Source organism: Panthera uncia, chromosome E1, assembly GCF_023721935.1.
Source record: "Panthera uncia isolate 11264 chromosome E1, Puncia_PCG_1.0, whole genome shotgun sequence".
NCBI lineage: Eukaryota > Metazoa > Chordata > Mammalia > Carnivora > Felidae > Panthera > Panthera uncia.
The window spans coordinates 57,208,021-57,222,869 of NC_064814.1; the positions used below are offsets into that span (position 1 = coordinate 57,208,021).

The following is a 14,849-nucleotide window of genomic DNA, read 5'->3' on the forward strand; positions in this document are numbered from 1 at the left end:
GTGTCCCTTTTGGTCTGTAGTATGTATTGCGCTCAGCACTATTTCCTGGCTCTTCAATACCTTCGGCTCTCGGGGCTGGCATTTTGCGGTTTGAATGCCGAGTGCACCTGCCTTGTGTCCTGACGGTTCATGTTCACCTGAGGACGTAAAGTTAGTCGGTGCTGCTTTGAAGGACCTCGATTTCTAGCTGAAGACAATTGGAGTTTGTGGGACCTCCTGTGTTTAGCCTCAGGATTAGAGTGTCCTTTTCTCACTACGAAAGTAGCGTGTGTTCGGTGCGGAAAACTTGCAAAGTGCAGACAGGTCCTCTGAAACAAAAAGAGCCGGTAGGTGACCCTCCTGCCCAGAGAGAGTCCCCACTGGCGTTTTGGTGTGTACCTCTTCTTTCTTTCTCTTCATTTCCAAAGTTAACATATAGGTGTTTCTATTTTTGCTTTTTAAACATAGCCCATGTTGCAACTGGACGTGATGTTCTGTGTAAATTGCTTTTCACTGAAATCCATCGTAAAGGTTTCAGCTGATACCATGCTGCTAACGTTTGCCCACAACCGGTATTTAACGGCCGGCGCTATTTCGGGGTGCAAATATTCCGTAATTTCTCACGGCCATACTCGTGGATTTGTGCCCAGGTTTAAAGGTCAGTGCCATTGAAAGAGAAATTTATGTCACGGTCTCTAGGGACCCTGTGACACGCACACCGGGTAGAGCCCCCCGAGATCCATCCGAGTCGGTCGTGAGGCAGCAGGAGCAGGTTGTGGGGAGGGGTCCTGGGTCGCAGCCGCTTCTGACACTCCTGGAGGGAAGGCAAGGCCAGCTGGCGTGCACGGTGTGGCGGGCCTTGGGGTGGCGTCTGTCCTCAGTTCGGGTACCTGGCCCCGTGCTGCTTCAGGGTGAGGGGAGCATGGGCTTACTGTAGTGAGGCAAGCGTGAAAAGGGTAGGGACAGGAGGCTGGACACGGGGCTGGTCGGGTGTATGTGAGAGGCGTGTTCACGGGTGAGTTTTTATTGATTGGAGGCACTAGGTAGCTTGGAGGGGCGGTCTGTGCCTGGCCAGCAAGGTCCTCACATGGCAAAACATCATAAAATACAGAGAATCAGAAAGAGGATTGCGAGACTAACAGCCAGATTGGTTCTGTCTTTCACTAGTCTGGGAGCTTTGATCGTTGTAAGTGATACCATATTGCCGTTATATGGAACTCTTCCCTGGGCAAAAATCATCACGGACTTACTGATGCCTTCGGGGAGAGAACTGCCGAATTTAAGGTCACAAGCATTTTTAGCGGCGCCTTGGAGGCTCAGTCAGTTAAGTGCCTGACTTTGGCTCAGGTCATGATCTCACGGTTTGTGGGTTTGAGTCCCGTGTTGGGCTCTGTGTTGACAGCACCCCACCCTTTGCACTCTGTTTCAAAATAAATAAGCCAACTTAAAATCATTAAACAATAAGAAGTAGACAGGATGTTATGTTAAAATAAAGACTAGTCCTTTAAATTGAATACACTGAATTTCAAGAAAAACCTACGACTTTTTTCTCGCTTTCTGATTTTCCCGGTAACTGTGCAGTTGGGTCTGGAAGCACTGTGTGCGTTTCTGACCTGGGAATGTGCTGCACCAGGCGGTTTTTAATTGAGATGAAATCCACGCATCGTAAAATTAGCCATTACAAGTGCGCGATTCAGTGGCATTTAAGTACCTACACAGCGTTGTGCAACCAACATCTCAGTCTGGTCTCGAAACGTAAACAAACAAAACATTTTCATCCCCCCAGAGGAGACCCCACATCCACTAAGGAGCCACTGCCCGGTTTCCTTCCCCTCAGCCTTTGGCAACCACTGACTTGTTTTCCAGCCTTTGTGGCCTCACCTGTTCCAGGTGTTTCACGTGGATGGGATCACACAGCGTGGTACCTTTTGCGTCTCGTTCCTTTCACGAGCGCACCCCATCTGATGTGTTGATCACGTCTTCTGGCACACGACATTCTCCTCATTTCCCTTCTACTTAGGCTACTCCTTCCTCTGTCCATCCCCAAAGTGGACAGGTTCGGCGTTCCTCCTAGGGGTTCTGATTTGCTGTGGACGCTCTCTCATTATATGGTGGTCACTGTCCGGCCTCTAAAGACTACGTCCGTCCATTGGGTGGGTATCTCCGTGTGGATATGCAGCAGGCACCTCCCACTCAGCACACCTGACCCTGAACTTCAAGGAGCCCTTCCCTGACCCCCTCCATCTGGGCCGAAGCCCCTCCTTGAGGCCCCGGAACATCCGGCACAGGTCTCTGGCCTGTAATTTTATTACCGAGGGCGTTCTAATGGCCCGCTCGCTTGTTAGTTTTTTGCACGAAACCGTGAACACGTCGAGGTGAGGGTTGCAGTCGTCCCGAGTGCCTGGGTTCGTGCCCAGCATGTAGCAGACACTCAGTAAATGTTCAGAGCGTGTGGAGGAGCGTGCTAACGATCGTCCCACGTAACGTGTACGGTGGCTTTTCTCTCTGAGTCTAGAGGGTCGTCTAACTGGGCGCTGTGCGTTCTCCCACCTCAGGATCAGGAGCGCCTGGAGAGCACCCGCGGCTCCGTGCACTCCCTAGATGCAGACCTGCTGTTGCCGTCTGGAGACCCGTTCAGTAAACCGGACGGCGACACGTTTAAAGACGGCCTCAGGAGAGCACAGTCCACGGACAGCCTGGGGCCTTCGGGCTCGCTGCAATCCAAAGCTTTGGGCTGCAACCACAAGGCGAAGTCTGCCGGAAACCTGGACGAGTCGGATTTTGGGCCGTTGGTGGGAGCGGATTCGGTGTCTGAGAACTTCGACACCGCCTCCCTGGGGTCGCTGCAGATGCCAAGTGGGTTTATGTTAACCAAAGACCAGGAAAGAGCAATCAAGGCCATGACACCAGAGCAGGAAGAGACCGCGTCCCTCCTCTCCAGCGTCACCCAGGGTGTGGAGAGTGCGTACGTGTCCCCCAGCGGCTACCGCTTAGTCAGCGAGACAGAGTGGAATCTCCTGCAGAAGGAGGTGAGCCGCCCTCTGACTTTTGCCTTCTTGTCCGCTTGGGGGGCTCCCGGGTAGCTCTGGGATTTGGCGTTCACTCGAGAGGCACCCCTGGGGTCGCCGTGCGCACGCGTCCTCGGCCTGTTACGCTGCGCCCCCGCTGCTCCCGGTGACCGTGGCAGAGCAGGGGCCTCTAGTCACGCTCCGCGTGACCCCCCTCCGCCCGGTGTCCCGCCCGAAGCCGGGGCACGGCCGAGTTTACGCTGGCGCAGCCCGGATGTGGTTCGCTTGGCAGACTCCTGCTCACTCCCTGGACGTGCAAAGCACCCATGCTGTCGGCACTTGGTGCCGCGGGAGGGCTGGAGGAGGGGGTGGGATACCGGACAGGTTGACTTGCCTCCCGCGAGCGTTGGCGAACATAGACGTACGACTGGGAGCCGGAAGTGTCCGTGCGCACTCGCACGTGGCCTCGGAGGTGACGGAGCCGTCCCCGCCGTCCCCCGCCCTGCCTGCTCGAACCTTGGGTAGTGATGACGTTGTCTCCAGTCTGCAGGTGAGGGTTGGTCTCAGGCCACAAGAAACGCTTGGGTTTCTCCTCCGAGCAGGGAGACGTGGGTCAGAGGCCAGGTGTTGTGACTTCTAGTGCTTTCTTTCCCCGGGGCCCCGTCCCTGTGAGCAGCTGTGGCTCCATGAGTGGGATCGCTGACTAGCCTGACAGAAACCGCTCCCCACGGCCTCGTGTGGAACACGCGCGAGAGAGGGCGCTCCGGGTGGTTCGCGTTGGGGCTGCCTGCATGCGGGGGGGGGGGGGGGGGGGGGGGGGGGGGGGGGGGCGCCCCCCCCCCCCCCCCCCCCCCCCCCCCGCCCTTGGTCGGCAGCACCCACCTAGGCTGTGAGCGTCCCGGCCTGGCGCCTCTTGCCTTGTGTTTTGCGGCCCTTGGCCACCCGGTTATGAGGTGGGTCCCTCGGTCTCCGATCATACTCGAATTGGGGACCCTGTATCGTAGCTTCTTGCCGCAAGTCTCCGCAGAAGCCACCTCCCCCGTGTCGTTCTCGGAGTGACACGGGTCAGGCTGTGCACGTGTTCACGTACACGACGTAGGAGCACCTCGTTCCGCCTGGTAAGACGTCGTTCTGGTGCCTTCAGGTACATAACGCCGGAAACAAGCTCGGCAGGCGCTGTGACATGTGTTCCAATTACGAGACACAGCTGCAAGGGATTCAGATTCAGGAGGCCGAGACCCGAGACCAGGTGGGTGTGCTCGGCCGGGTGGGCGGCTGGGGTTGGCGCCGGGGGCGCAGAGGGGAAGCGCCTTTTCCCACCCATCCGCTCCCTGAAGTGCATCCGCGTCACACGCGCGGTGGCCCGGTGCGTGCAGCGTCACTTCTGTTTCCGGTGAGCGCACACCGGAGCCCAGCCGGCCCAGCTCGCCCGGCACCACGCGGGGGGGCTCGGCCCCCGGGCAGCAGGAGCAGGAGCGCCGCGGGGCACGCGCTCCCGGCGTGGTCGCCGACGGGACGCGCTTCCCGACGTGGTGGGAGAGGGGCGCATCCTCATCGCTTACCGCCTACTCCCTGTCAGAAACGTGTGCATCCGTTGAGATTAGTTTATGGGGTCACAGACATTGAGATTTGGTCGACGGGGCGTGCAGAGATTGACGAGCGCCTGTCTGGGCGTCTGATCGCGACTCGTCAGCAGCATTGGGGAAACGTAGGACCTCAGGACAGCAGGCTCGCCAGAGTCCGTAGGGGGAAGAGAGGAGTTCTTCTGGTACCACCCGGTCCCTTCGGTGGGCACTGTGCTGACGCTTTGTCCGTGCAGGTCCCTCGCCGGTCCAGGGTACTCGGGTCCCGGCGGGCACGGCAGAACGGACAGCTCACAGGCGGGCCGGCGTGGGGCTGGAGGGAAGGGGAAGGAAGGATGCTGGTGAAGGGAGGCCAGGCTGAGGTCCCGGAGGGGCGGGGTAGGGGTGGAGGCACTTGAATTGTACCCTGAAGACTTTGGGCCGAGGTTGCAAATTCTAAGTAGGGAAATAACGTGTTTTGACTTTAGTGTAGACGATTCATAGTGAAAGTGCGGACTGCAGACGGGAAGGCAGAGGATGGGCCAGGGCGAGGGGCGGGGCCCTGGCCGGAAGGACTCAGGGTGAGATCACCACGTGCAGAGTGGCTGGTTAGCCGTACCGCGCCCTGCGGTCATCACGTGAGGTCATTCGTTCTGAATTGGCAAATCTGTGCCGTTTTCTCAGGGAGAAAAAAGATGAGATTGAGAGTTTTAAAACGATTGGAATTAGGGCTTTTTTTTTTATGTTGATGAGTGAATTCCGGTACTTTCTTCTAATTGGCACTGAAAATCGCGCAGGTGAAGAAACTGCAGGTGATGCTGAGGCAAGCCAACGACCAGCTGGAGAAGGCGATGAGGGACCGGCAGGAGCTGGAGGAGTCGCTGAAGCGGAGCGCGGAAGACAGCAGCCAGCAGGTGCGCGCGCTCGCCGCGGAGGACACGCGTGTGTCACCCTCGGCCTCGAGACCCGGCGGTTCTCGTCCCCAGATAGCGAAGACCTCTTACTGACCTTTTTCTGCTGCCGATTTACAGATTTCTTTTAAAAAAGTATACATCTATACCTATACCTTGGGCAGTAACTGGTTCGTGAATGTCGTCAGGCTCGGGTTCTCCTTTCCTCTTTGATTTTTACTAGTTTTTTTCTGCTGCACAAAACACCTTCCTGACAGGAGCGATCCCAGTTATGCTCTGTTGAAAAGTGTGCAAACGGAAAACTCTCAAACGTACACAGATCTAGCAAACTTACCGGAACTAACCTCTGTGTGAGCGCCGCCAAGATCGCGTAATGGAACCCGGGCCAGGGCCCCGGGACCCCTCCCCCTCCCCCTCGCCAGAGGGGACGACCCCCGTCCTGACTTCGATGCCATCGGTCGGTGGTGTGTGTTCCTGTCCCCGTCCCTCCTCGCGCGTCCTGAGAGTCTGGCCCGGTGCCTGTGGCCACGCTGTGTCCTCCTTGAGCCTTTGTGCCCGTGCGTCAGTCTGTCCGTCCTGACGGGCGCTGGGCCGGTTTCCGGCTCTGGGGAATTAGGAGTAATTGTTCTCTGAAAGGTCTGCGTCGGGCCGGTGGCCTGTGCTCCCGCTGCGTAGATGCCAGGAGCGGACGGCCTGGGTCAGTGTCCAAGCTGTGTTCAACTCCAGTAGGTGACGATGCCAGCTTCCCACAGCTTGTAGCTGCGCGTCGGAGTGATTCCTGGGGCCCAGTGACTTCGTTTTGTTGTTTTAATTGTAGCCATTTGGGTGGGTGGGTGGTGCACTGGGGCTCAGTTCTGATGACCGCTGCGGGTACTTAGCGTTTCTGGTGTTTATCGGCCACGGGGCGTCGGTGTGTGTGTGGTTCCTTCTCAGGCCTTATGCTGATTTTTCTGTTGTGTCGTCTATTTTGGTTTTATTTGTTTTTGGTTATTTTTCTGATTTGTTAGACATTCTTTACATAACCTTACTAGAGCCTCTTGGTGATATGTGGGACAAATGTCTTCTCATCAGTGCTTTATGTTTTCAGTATTTTAATGGTATCTTTTTGAACAGAAGTTCTTTCGTGTAGTCAGATTTATTGATCTTTTGTTTTTAAAGTTTATTTATTTTGAGAGAGACACAGCACGAATAGTGGTGGGGCAGAGAGAGAGGGACAGAGAATCCCAAACAGACTCTGCACTGTCAGCAGAGAGCCCGATGGGGGGCTCAGACCTACAAACCGTGAAATCATGACCTGAGCCAAAATCAAGAGTTGGATGCCCAACCGACTGAGCCACCCAGACACACCCCATTGGTCTTTTATGATTGCTGATGTTTGTTCTGTGTGTTTTGTTTTGTTTTATAAGAATGTCTTCTTGCCCTGGGATCATAAAGACGTTTCATATATATTCAGTATATAGTCACGTTTCTATCTAGAAATCCATCCAGAACTGACTTTTATGTCTATACTATAGGTGAGGTAAAGATTTAAGTTTTCCATATGGATAGCCAGTTCCTGTACATTTAGTGAGATCACCTTTTTCCTGCTGCTCTGCGAGGTCACCTTTGTCACTCGTCAAGTGAGTATGTGTGGGGGGGTCAGGGTCAGGACTCTCTTCCATTGGTGCCAATTTCCGTGCTGTGGTTGATAGCAAATGTTTCATTTGCTGCTTTTTTAAGTTTTTATTTCCCTGCCGAGAACCATGTTTTCATTCATTTCAAAGCATTTACTTCTGCCTCACGCAGCACAGTTACCATACCCGCGTCACGGCCTTTGATGACTCCCCCGCGCCGTCATGGGGTCGGCGTGTGTGCGTTCCTTCTCCCTGGAGAATGGGGCCCGTTTTCCTGATTCTCTCCATGCCACGTGCTCCTAGATTGTATCCTGGGAGCTGTGGATATTGTGTGTGCGACTCAGGGTTCTGTTCATCTGATTAAGTTCAGTTAGCAGGTTGTGACTTGACCCCTGTGAGTGGTGCTTTAACACCAGCTTGGTTTTCAACGTCTTTGCAAAGCCTTCGGATGTGTTCATTTGTGTAGCGCAGGGGTGGGTGTGGGACCTGTGCGGGGACCCTTTCTCTCACCCTCCTCCCTGAGAACGCACCCCTGCTCTTGAGCTTGTGGGGACCCTGCGCTGGTGCTGTGGTCGGTGGAGTCTTGTCCGCTGAGCTGCTCTGCTGCCGAGAAGTAGCCGCCCCCCTGCCCCATGAGCGGTAAATTCCATCCGGGTGCTTCTTCCCGCTTGGACTTCCTTTTCTCTCTTTTTTTTTTTTTTTTTTTTAATTTTTTTTTCAACGTTTTTTATTTATTTTTGGGACAGAGAGAGACAGAGCATGAACAGGGGAGGGGCAGAGAGAGAGGGAGACACAGAATCGGAAACAGGCTCCAGGCTCCGAGCCATCAGCCCAGAGCCCGACGCGGGGCTCGAACTCAGGGACCGCGAGAGCGAGACCTGAGCTGAAGTCGGACGCTCAACCGACTGCGCCACCCAGGCGCCCCTGGACTTCCTTTTCTAAACCTTCTGCTTCTGCTCAGTGTTCAGCATCCTTGGGTCCCTGCCCTTTGTATTTATCCAGAGTCTGTAGTCATCAGTGTAGAGAAAGGCCACCGTGGGTTTAGTCCATCTTGGAAGTCTCCAGTCTCTCGTATTTTTATCCATTAGATGGATTCTTACGTTTCCACCTTCAAGAAGGGTACTTGGCTGGCTGTGAAATTCCGAGCGCTCACGCTGTTTTCTTCGAGCGCTTTGAAGTTCCTGTTCATTGCTTCTGGCTTCCGTGTTTCTGACGAGAAGTCAGCTGTCGGTCTTACTATTGCTTCTTTGAAGGTATAATGTTATTTTTTCCCCTGGCTATTTTAAGGATGTTCTTTTTGGCTTTTGTTTTAGCAGTTTTACTGTGCTGTACCTGTGTGTATTTTTTTTCATATTTCTCCTGCTTTTGGAGTTCACAGGGTTTCTTGGATTCCTGAATTGATGTCTTACATCATAAGCCATTATGAGTCTTTTAAAACCTTGCTTTTATCGAGCTAGACAGACGTAAAGTATAGAAACCTCAAGTGTAAAATTGGATGAATTTTAACGTGAAAAAACGTAACCAGGGTGATCATCACCTGAGCAAGATGCAGAACTTTCTAGTACACTCATGCGCTTTCTAAATAAACACCTGGCCTGCCTGCACGTAGAGGCAGGCGGTATTCTGACTTCTGACACTGTTTGTAGTGCTTGTTCTTGAACTTCATATCAATGGAATCCTGTCGTGCGGAACCTTTCACGTCTGGCCGTTGATTGACGATTCTTTGAAACTCCTGCGTGTTGCTCTGTGTATCAGTAGTTGGATATCGGTGCTCGATCCATTCTGCAGTTGAGGGATACTTGGATTGTATTTAGTTTCTGGCTGTTGTGAACGAGTACGTTTTCTAATGCTTCTGTGTGTCTTTGGTGGGTGTGTGGCCTCGTTTCTCTGGAGGATATCTAGGAGTGAAGTTACACGGAAATTATTTTTTGCTCTCCTGGTCGTTTTTCCATTGGCCATATTTCTTTAAAGGTTTATACATGTGAGACCTTCATGTTTTAATCTATATGGCTTTTTAAGCCTCTTCTGTGTTTTCCATCTCTTGTCTTTGTTTATTTTCTTCAGATCTGTCTTACAGTTCACTAATTTTCTCTTCAGATGGGTCTAATCTGTTTAATTCATCCATTGAATTTTTAATTTAATTGATTCTTTTTTCCAGTTAGCATTTCCACTTAGTTATTTTCCATTGTTTCCAGTTCTCTGGAAATTCTAAATTCTGTCTTTTAAATCTCCGAACAAGTCAAATATAGTTAATTTAAAACTCTGTCTCCAATAATCCACACATCTGGATTCATTTTAGGTGTTTCTGTTACCTGTTTTGGTTTTGTTTCTTTTTGTTCTTGTCCTTTCTTTGTGCATTTTTCTTGTGTGCTTGACGCTGTATGCGAATATGCTGGAATAACATAAAGCCGTTTTCCTGATGAGAGGCAAGGAACTGGTGGTGCTAACAATCCTGGGCCACCCAAACCAGACATAGAAATTGACGTTTTCTGAACTTGTGAAGGTTGGGTTATTTTAAGTTCTTCCCTTACCCTAGGATGCAGCCTTCTGGGGACCCAGTCCAAAGTGCAGTGTGCTTACCAGGGTCCCTTTGCATCGTGGGTTCTGGACTCTTCTCTGTTGTCACTCTGTCGTGGGGTGCTCAGCTTCCCGTGTCCGCTGTTTCTCTTGGGACCGGCACGTGCTTCTAGAGAGGACTGTTCCAGACGCTGCTCTGCTCCACCCTCCCTCCGGGGGTCCTGATTCTGGTCCTCGGCTCTGTGGTTCCTTTTGTTTTGTTCTCTGGTGCCTTCGGGTAGATACCTTTCATATTTTTGTCTGGTTTCCTGAATTCTCAAAGGAGGTTTGGTTCACATGACCCAATCTGCCACTACTGGCAGCAGAATTCTGGCAATGATAATTTTGTAAACACCTAAACACGGGAGCCTGGGTGGCTAAGTCGGTTAAGTGTCCCACTCTTGATTTCAAGTCATGATCTCACAGTTCGTGGGTTCCAGCCCCGCGTTGGGCTCTGAACTGACATCGCGGGGCCTGTTGGATTCTCTTTCTCTGTCTCTGCCCCCCCCCACACACACCCTGCTCTGTCTCAAAAGAAATCAATACATTAAAAAACTAAACGTCTAAACAAATGTATTTTGATTATTATGTATGAGTCACCAACTTTCACATGAACGTTCTCAGGGAGTTTAGGGGCTCCTGGGTGGCTCAGTTGGTTAAGCATCTGACTTTGGCTCAGGTCATGATCTCATGGTTCGTGGGTTCAAGCCCCGCGTCGGGCCCTGTGCTGACAATGCAGAACCTGGAGTCTGCTCTGGATTGTGTCTCCTTCTGTCTCTCTGTTCCTCCCCAGCTCGTGCTCTGTGTGTGTCTCTCTCTCAAAAATAAATAGACATTAGAGTTCAGAGTTTGGTAATGTTAATCATGTGTTTCTCACTTTTAAGTAAATCATCTTGGAAGATTAAAGCTAGTTCAGAGAAGATTCATTTAAGCTTTATGCTGCTTTTTTGTGTGTGGACAGAGTTTCAAAATTTTTATTGAGTTTTTTTTAAGGCTCCTTTAAGAGTAAAGTAGGTCGCATGTATTAATTAACATCTGTGTTTGGAGGTCCTTGTTGTGCTGTCTGTCCATGTACGGTGTGTGCGGCCCCGGGAGCTGTTGGTGCCCCTGTGTGATGGGAAGGTCTGAGACACGGAAGGTTTGAAGGTTTACGCGCTTCTGGGGTATAGAGATGAGAGTGGGTTACGATAATTGAATAAAGCGTCAGTTCTGGGCAGCAGACGAGCAGGGATGGGATGGTTAGTTTCAGAATAACCAGGTTCCTGACTATTTTCTGTGTGTGCATTTTTTCTTTTAAGATCTCTGCGCTTGTCCAAAGAGCCCAAGCGTCTGAGCTCTTGCTTGAGGACTTACAGCAGGGGTTTTCCCAGGCAAAAAGGGATGTTCAGGAACAGATGGTAAGTCAGTGTTTCAGTAAACGTTAACTATGTGAAATATATTCCTTTTTGTTTTGTCTTGAAATCCTCTCTGCTACTTTACCTTCCTGGCAGGGTGGTTACACTGTTCCGTTGTCCGGGGCCTAAGTGACATCTGTACCAGACAAGGTCATGTGAAGGTGCAGCTCTTTTGCAGACCTGCCTTCGTGACCAAAACATATTCTTACCTTTAACTTGCTTTACTTTTCTGCTTTCGGAACCCTCAACAGAGTAAACTTTGGACTAACCTTTAATTGTGGGTTCCAAGTACATGCTGAATATCGAAATCTCCCAAAGCCCAACAGATGGAGTTTTTGAACAGTCCTGCACTTTTCCTTAACAGCTCGTTTATTTAAAGCAGTCCGGTTCATTTCACAGGTATCCTGACGGCATGGAGAAGCTTCCAGAAGGCCGTCTGCCCTGAGGGGGTTGGGAGCAGAGAGCTTCTTGACGAAGGGCTGGCTGGGACCCCTGCAGAGTAGCCCCCCAGATTTGGGCCTCGCTTCTCCCCAGACTGGTTCCATGTGCTGGGTTCGTGCTTTTCCTGAGTCGGAGCCTACGTCTGAGGGCCCTTCATAGTGATCCCACGGAGCCACCTCCTGACGGGGAAGAGACGCCTCTGGCCACATGGAGATGCTGTTTCTGATCGGCATTGGGTCAGCAGCTGAGTGGCCTTTGAGGCGATCCCTGAATTCTGGCCCTGGTCTCGTGAGGAGCTGTCCTTCTGGTCACTGACGGGGGAGTGTAGGGTCTTTTCAGTGCTCAGAGAATTCGAGATCATAGTCGTTGCCTAGGAACCACTGGGGATGCCCACAAGTGCTCCTCTCTGTCCTCCCTCAACTCTTCCCCACGTGCCCTCTAAGCCCCGGCTGCCTTCGCAAACACTTTCCAGTGGATTCCGCTTTAAGCGAGTGTGTTGTGGGTGACACTGGAGGAGTGTTGCATGAGGTTGAGGTCCCGGGAACCATTTTCAGGAGGTTACCTTCAAAGGTTCTTGCACTGAGAGCAAGAAACTCAATTTCTGGTGCGCCTTCCGAGAAGCGCAGACATGGCAGGGGTTGGGATCTTAGCGTTTCCCCCTAACATCGCAAAAAGATTTCAGCCTCGAGAGGTTTGCGGAATGAACAGTCCGAAAACCTTCAGTTAGATTTACCAGTTGTTAATATTTTGCCACGTTTTCACACGCGTGGCAGTGGTATGTCACTCTTTTCGTCCACACACGTACCCGTGTTTCCTGAGCCGCTGTAAGTAGGCGCTGCCGGGTGCGTCCACACACATCTTCTCAGCACAGAGAGGCGTGACCGTTGTCCCCAGAGTCCATGATGGTTTTCAGTGGTGGTTCCAGTTTCTTACCTTGACTTTCTGATGGAGGACCCAGCCCAGGATGTCTTGTCAGTTTCCTCTCCTTTAATCTCGAGCCGTCACCACTTGATTTTGGCTTTAATGGCATTAACACTTTTGAAGGGTCCAGACCGGCTGCCTGGGAGAATCGCGTGTCTGATTGTTTCCGTGATTGGATTCAGGCTAGATTCTGGGCAAGAACAGCCCGGAGATGAACGGATTCAGCGGGAGTTCAGGGCAGCGAGGCGCACGTTCTGACAGGTGCCCCGTTATCGGTGATGTGAAGGTGACCGCTTGGTCAAGGTGGGGACGGAATTGTTGCAGAAGGACCGTTAACACGGCCACCAACTGCAAAATTATTAAGCGAAATCCAGGGTTTCTCTGTGGTTCTTTTGGCTCTTAGACTGTATCCCAGCCAGGGATTTACAGTCTGAGTACTGTGTTTAAAAGTTACTTAAATTAGCTCTATTGGTTTCTGTTTGTATTAATTTTTGGATTCACTTTTCCTTGAACACCCAGCACGGCTCACAAGGCAGAACTGTGCAAGCTTGCAAACACTCAGATTTCTTCTGTTTTCTAATCTTTTCACCCCATTCCTGCCCCCTCCCACGTACGATCATTTTAACTTACTTTTGGTTTATCCTTGTGTTTTTCTCGTTACAAAAGTAAGCAAATATATGCATTTGATTCTTTCCCTTCTTTCAAATGCCAGCGATCGGACGCCGGTATTTTGTTGTGAATGGGTAGGAGCGAGCCCGAAGCGCGGCTGAGTCTGGTCTGAAGTCAGTGCAAGTAAAACCTGCCAGGTTGTGCAAGACCTTGTCTGCCCGCCAGCAGCCAGCAGCCTATGTGTCCTTGAGGACGCAGCAGCTGCCCTCTCTGGGCCATGCTCTTGTGCTCCCCGCCTCCCCCCCCGCCCGTCCTTGCATCCCTGCTGCTCTCCGTCTCTTTGGCCGCACCTGCAGCTCGGCCGGGTCAGGGTCGGTTCTCCCTCCGCTGCACCGGGAGCTTCTCTGGGGCACAGTGTCGGTCTTGTGTCTCCATGTCCCGGTAAGCAGCAAAATGCCCAGACGGAGAGGCAGCTGCTAATAAATGTCGGAGGAGTGAGCATTCCACGTTTGTACGTCATGTAAGTTAAATGCCTCAGTATTAAAAATGAGCAGAAACGCAGCACTTTTGTAGGATTTTATCACATACTCAAACAGAGTAACTCTTCACTGACGCGAGGCCTCCCTAAAGACCTCAAGGTGCGTCGCGGTCAGCGCGCAGAGTAGCCGCCTGGCGTCCCTGCAGCCCCCACGCGGAGATCCCCGAGTGCTCTCTTCCAGGGTCTGGGCTCCCGGGGCCGTGCTCTGTGCTCCTGACGTGTGTGGTGGGGGAGGAAGGCGGGGCTCGGTCCCCGGGCTTGTGGTGAATACGCGCCGGGGGAGACAGTCATCCTGCGGCTCACGCTCGGTTTGGTTGAGGTCGCGATGCTCTCCGCCGCCTCTGCCCAGCAGAGACGGCGGCGCTTGTCCGGTGCGGGGACGTGGGCCGGGGGCTCACCACTCGGAGCCTTCGGTGGGGACCGTGGAGAGCAAGCCCGGATGCTCCCTTCGCACCTCTGTCCTCGAGTCCGCGTGAAGTCCGCACGGAGGCCCCGGGGCTGCTCTCCGCGCGCCTCCCCGGCCTCCACCCTGCACCCGCCGCCGTCCGCCCTGGTGGCGCCCGGCCGCGAGCGCGGGGTTCACCTTCTCTGTCTCGGTGTCAGGCCGTGCTGACGCAGTCCCGGGAGCGGGTGTCCGAAGAGCTGGCGCGGCTGCAGAAGGACAACGACAGCCTGCAGGGGAAGCACAGCCTGCACACGTCCCTGCAGCAGGCGGAGAACTTCATCCTCCCGGACACCGTAGAGGTAACTGGTCCCCCGCCGTGCGGACGCAGGACTCGTACGTTCTGAAGTGGCTACTGCTTCTTTAGCTTGTGCTTTTCTCTTAGTTTTTAAGGCTTTGCTCCCAAGTCCTTTCTACACCCCACGCGAGGCTCGAACCCACGACCCGAGATCGAGAGCCGCACGCTCCGCTGGCTGAGCCGGCCGGGCGCCCCTACCGGTTTTTTTAAAAAACAGGCTTTACCGGGGCACCTGGGGCTCAGTCGGTTAAGCAGTGGACTCTGGATTTCACGTCAGGTCAGGATCTCTTAGTCCGTGGGTTCGAGCCCCACGTTGGGCTCTGTGCTGACAGCTGGAGCCTGCTTGGGATTCTGTGTCTCCCTCTCTCTCTGCCCCTCCCCCACTTGTGCTCGGTCTCTCTCTCTCTCACAACAATAAGCAAACATTAAAAAAAATTTTAAGTATTAAAAACAGGCTTTACCAATATATAAATCACATGCGAAAGAAGTCACACGTTTAATGTGTACAGTTCAGCGGTTTTTCGGGTATTCGCAGACGTGACCACGGTCCATTTCAGAACGTGTTTATCCCCCGCTT

General features: G+C 52.8%; 1 protein-coding gene across 2 annotated transcripts in view; it reads left to right on the forward strand.

The window, feature by feature from the left end:
• The window catches only part of RABEP1 (rabaptin, RAB GTPase binding effector protein 1), a 102,546-nt gene that overhangs the window by 82,037 nt on the left and 5,660 nt on the right, over nt 1–14,849 (forward strand). For both annotated transcript variants that reach the window (XM_049637177.1, XM_049637178.1), the window contains 5 exons: nt 2,535–3,008; nt 4,132–4,236; nt 5,347–5,463; nt 10,928–11,026; nt 14,136–14,276. In XM_049637177.1, coding sequence (XP_049493134.1) covers nt 2,535–3,008; nt 4,132–4,236; nt 5,347–5,463; nt 10,928–11,026; nt 14,136–14,276 — 936 coding nt within the window. The remainder of the gene's footprint in view (nt 1–2,534; nt 3,009–4,131; nt 4,237–5,346; nt 5,464–10,927; nt 11,027–14,135; nt 14,277–14,849) is intronic.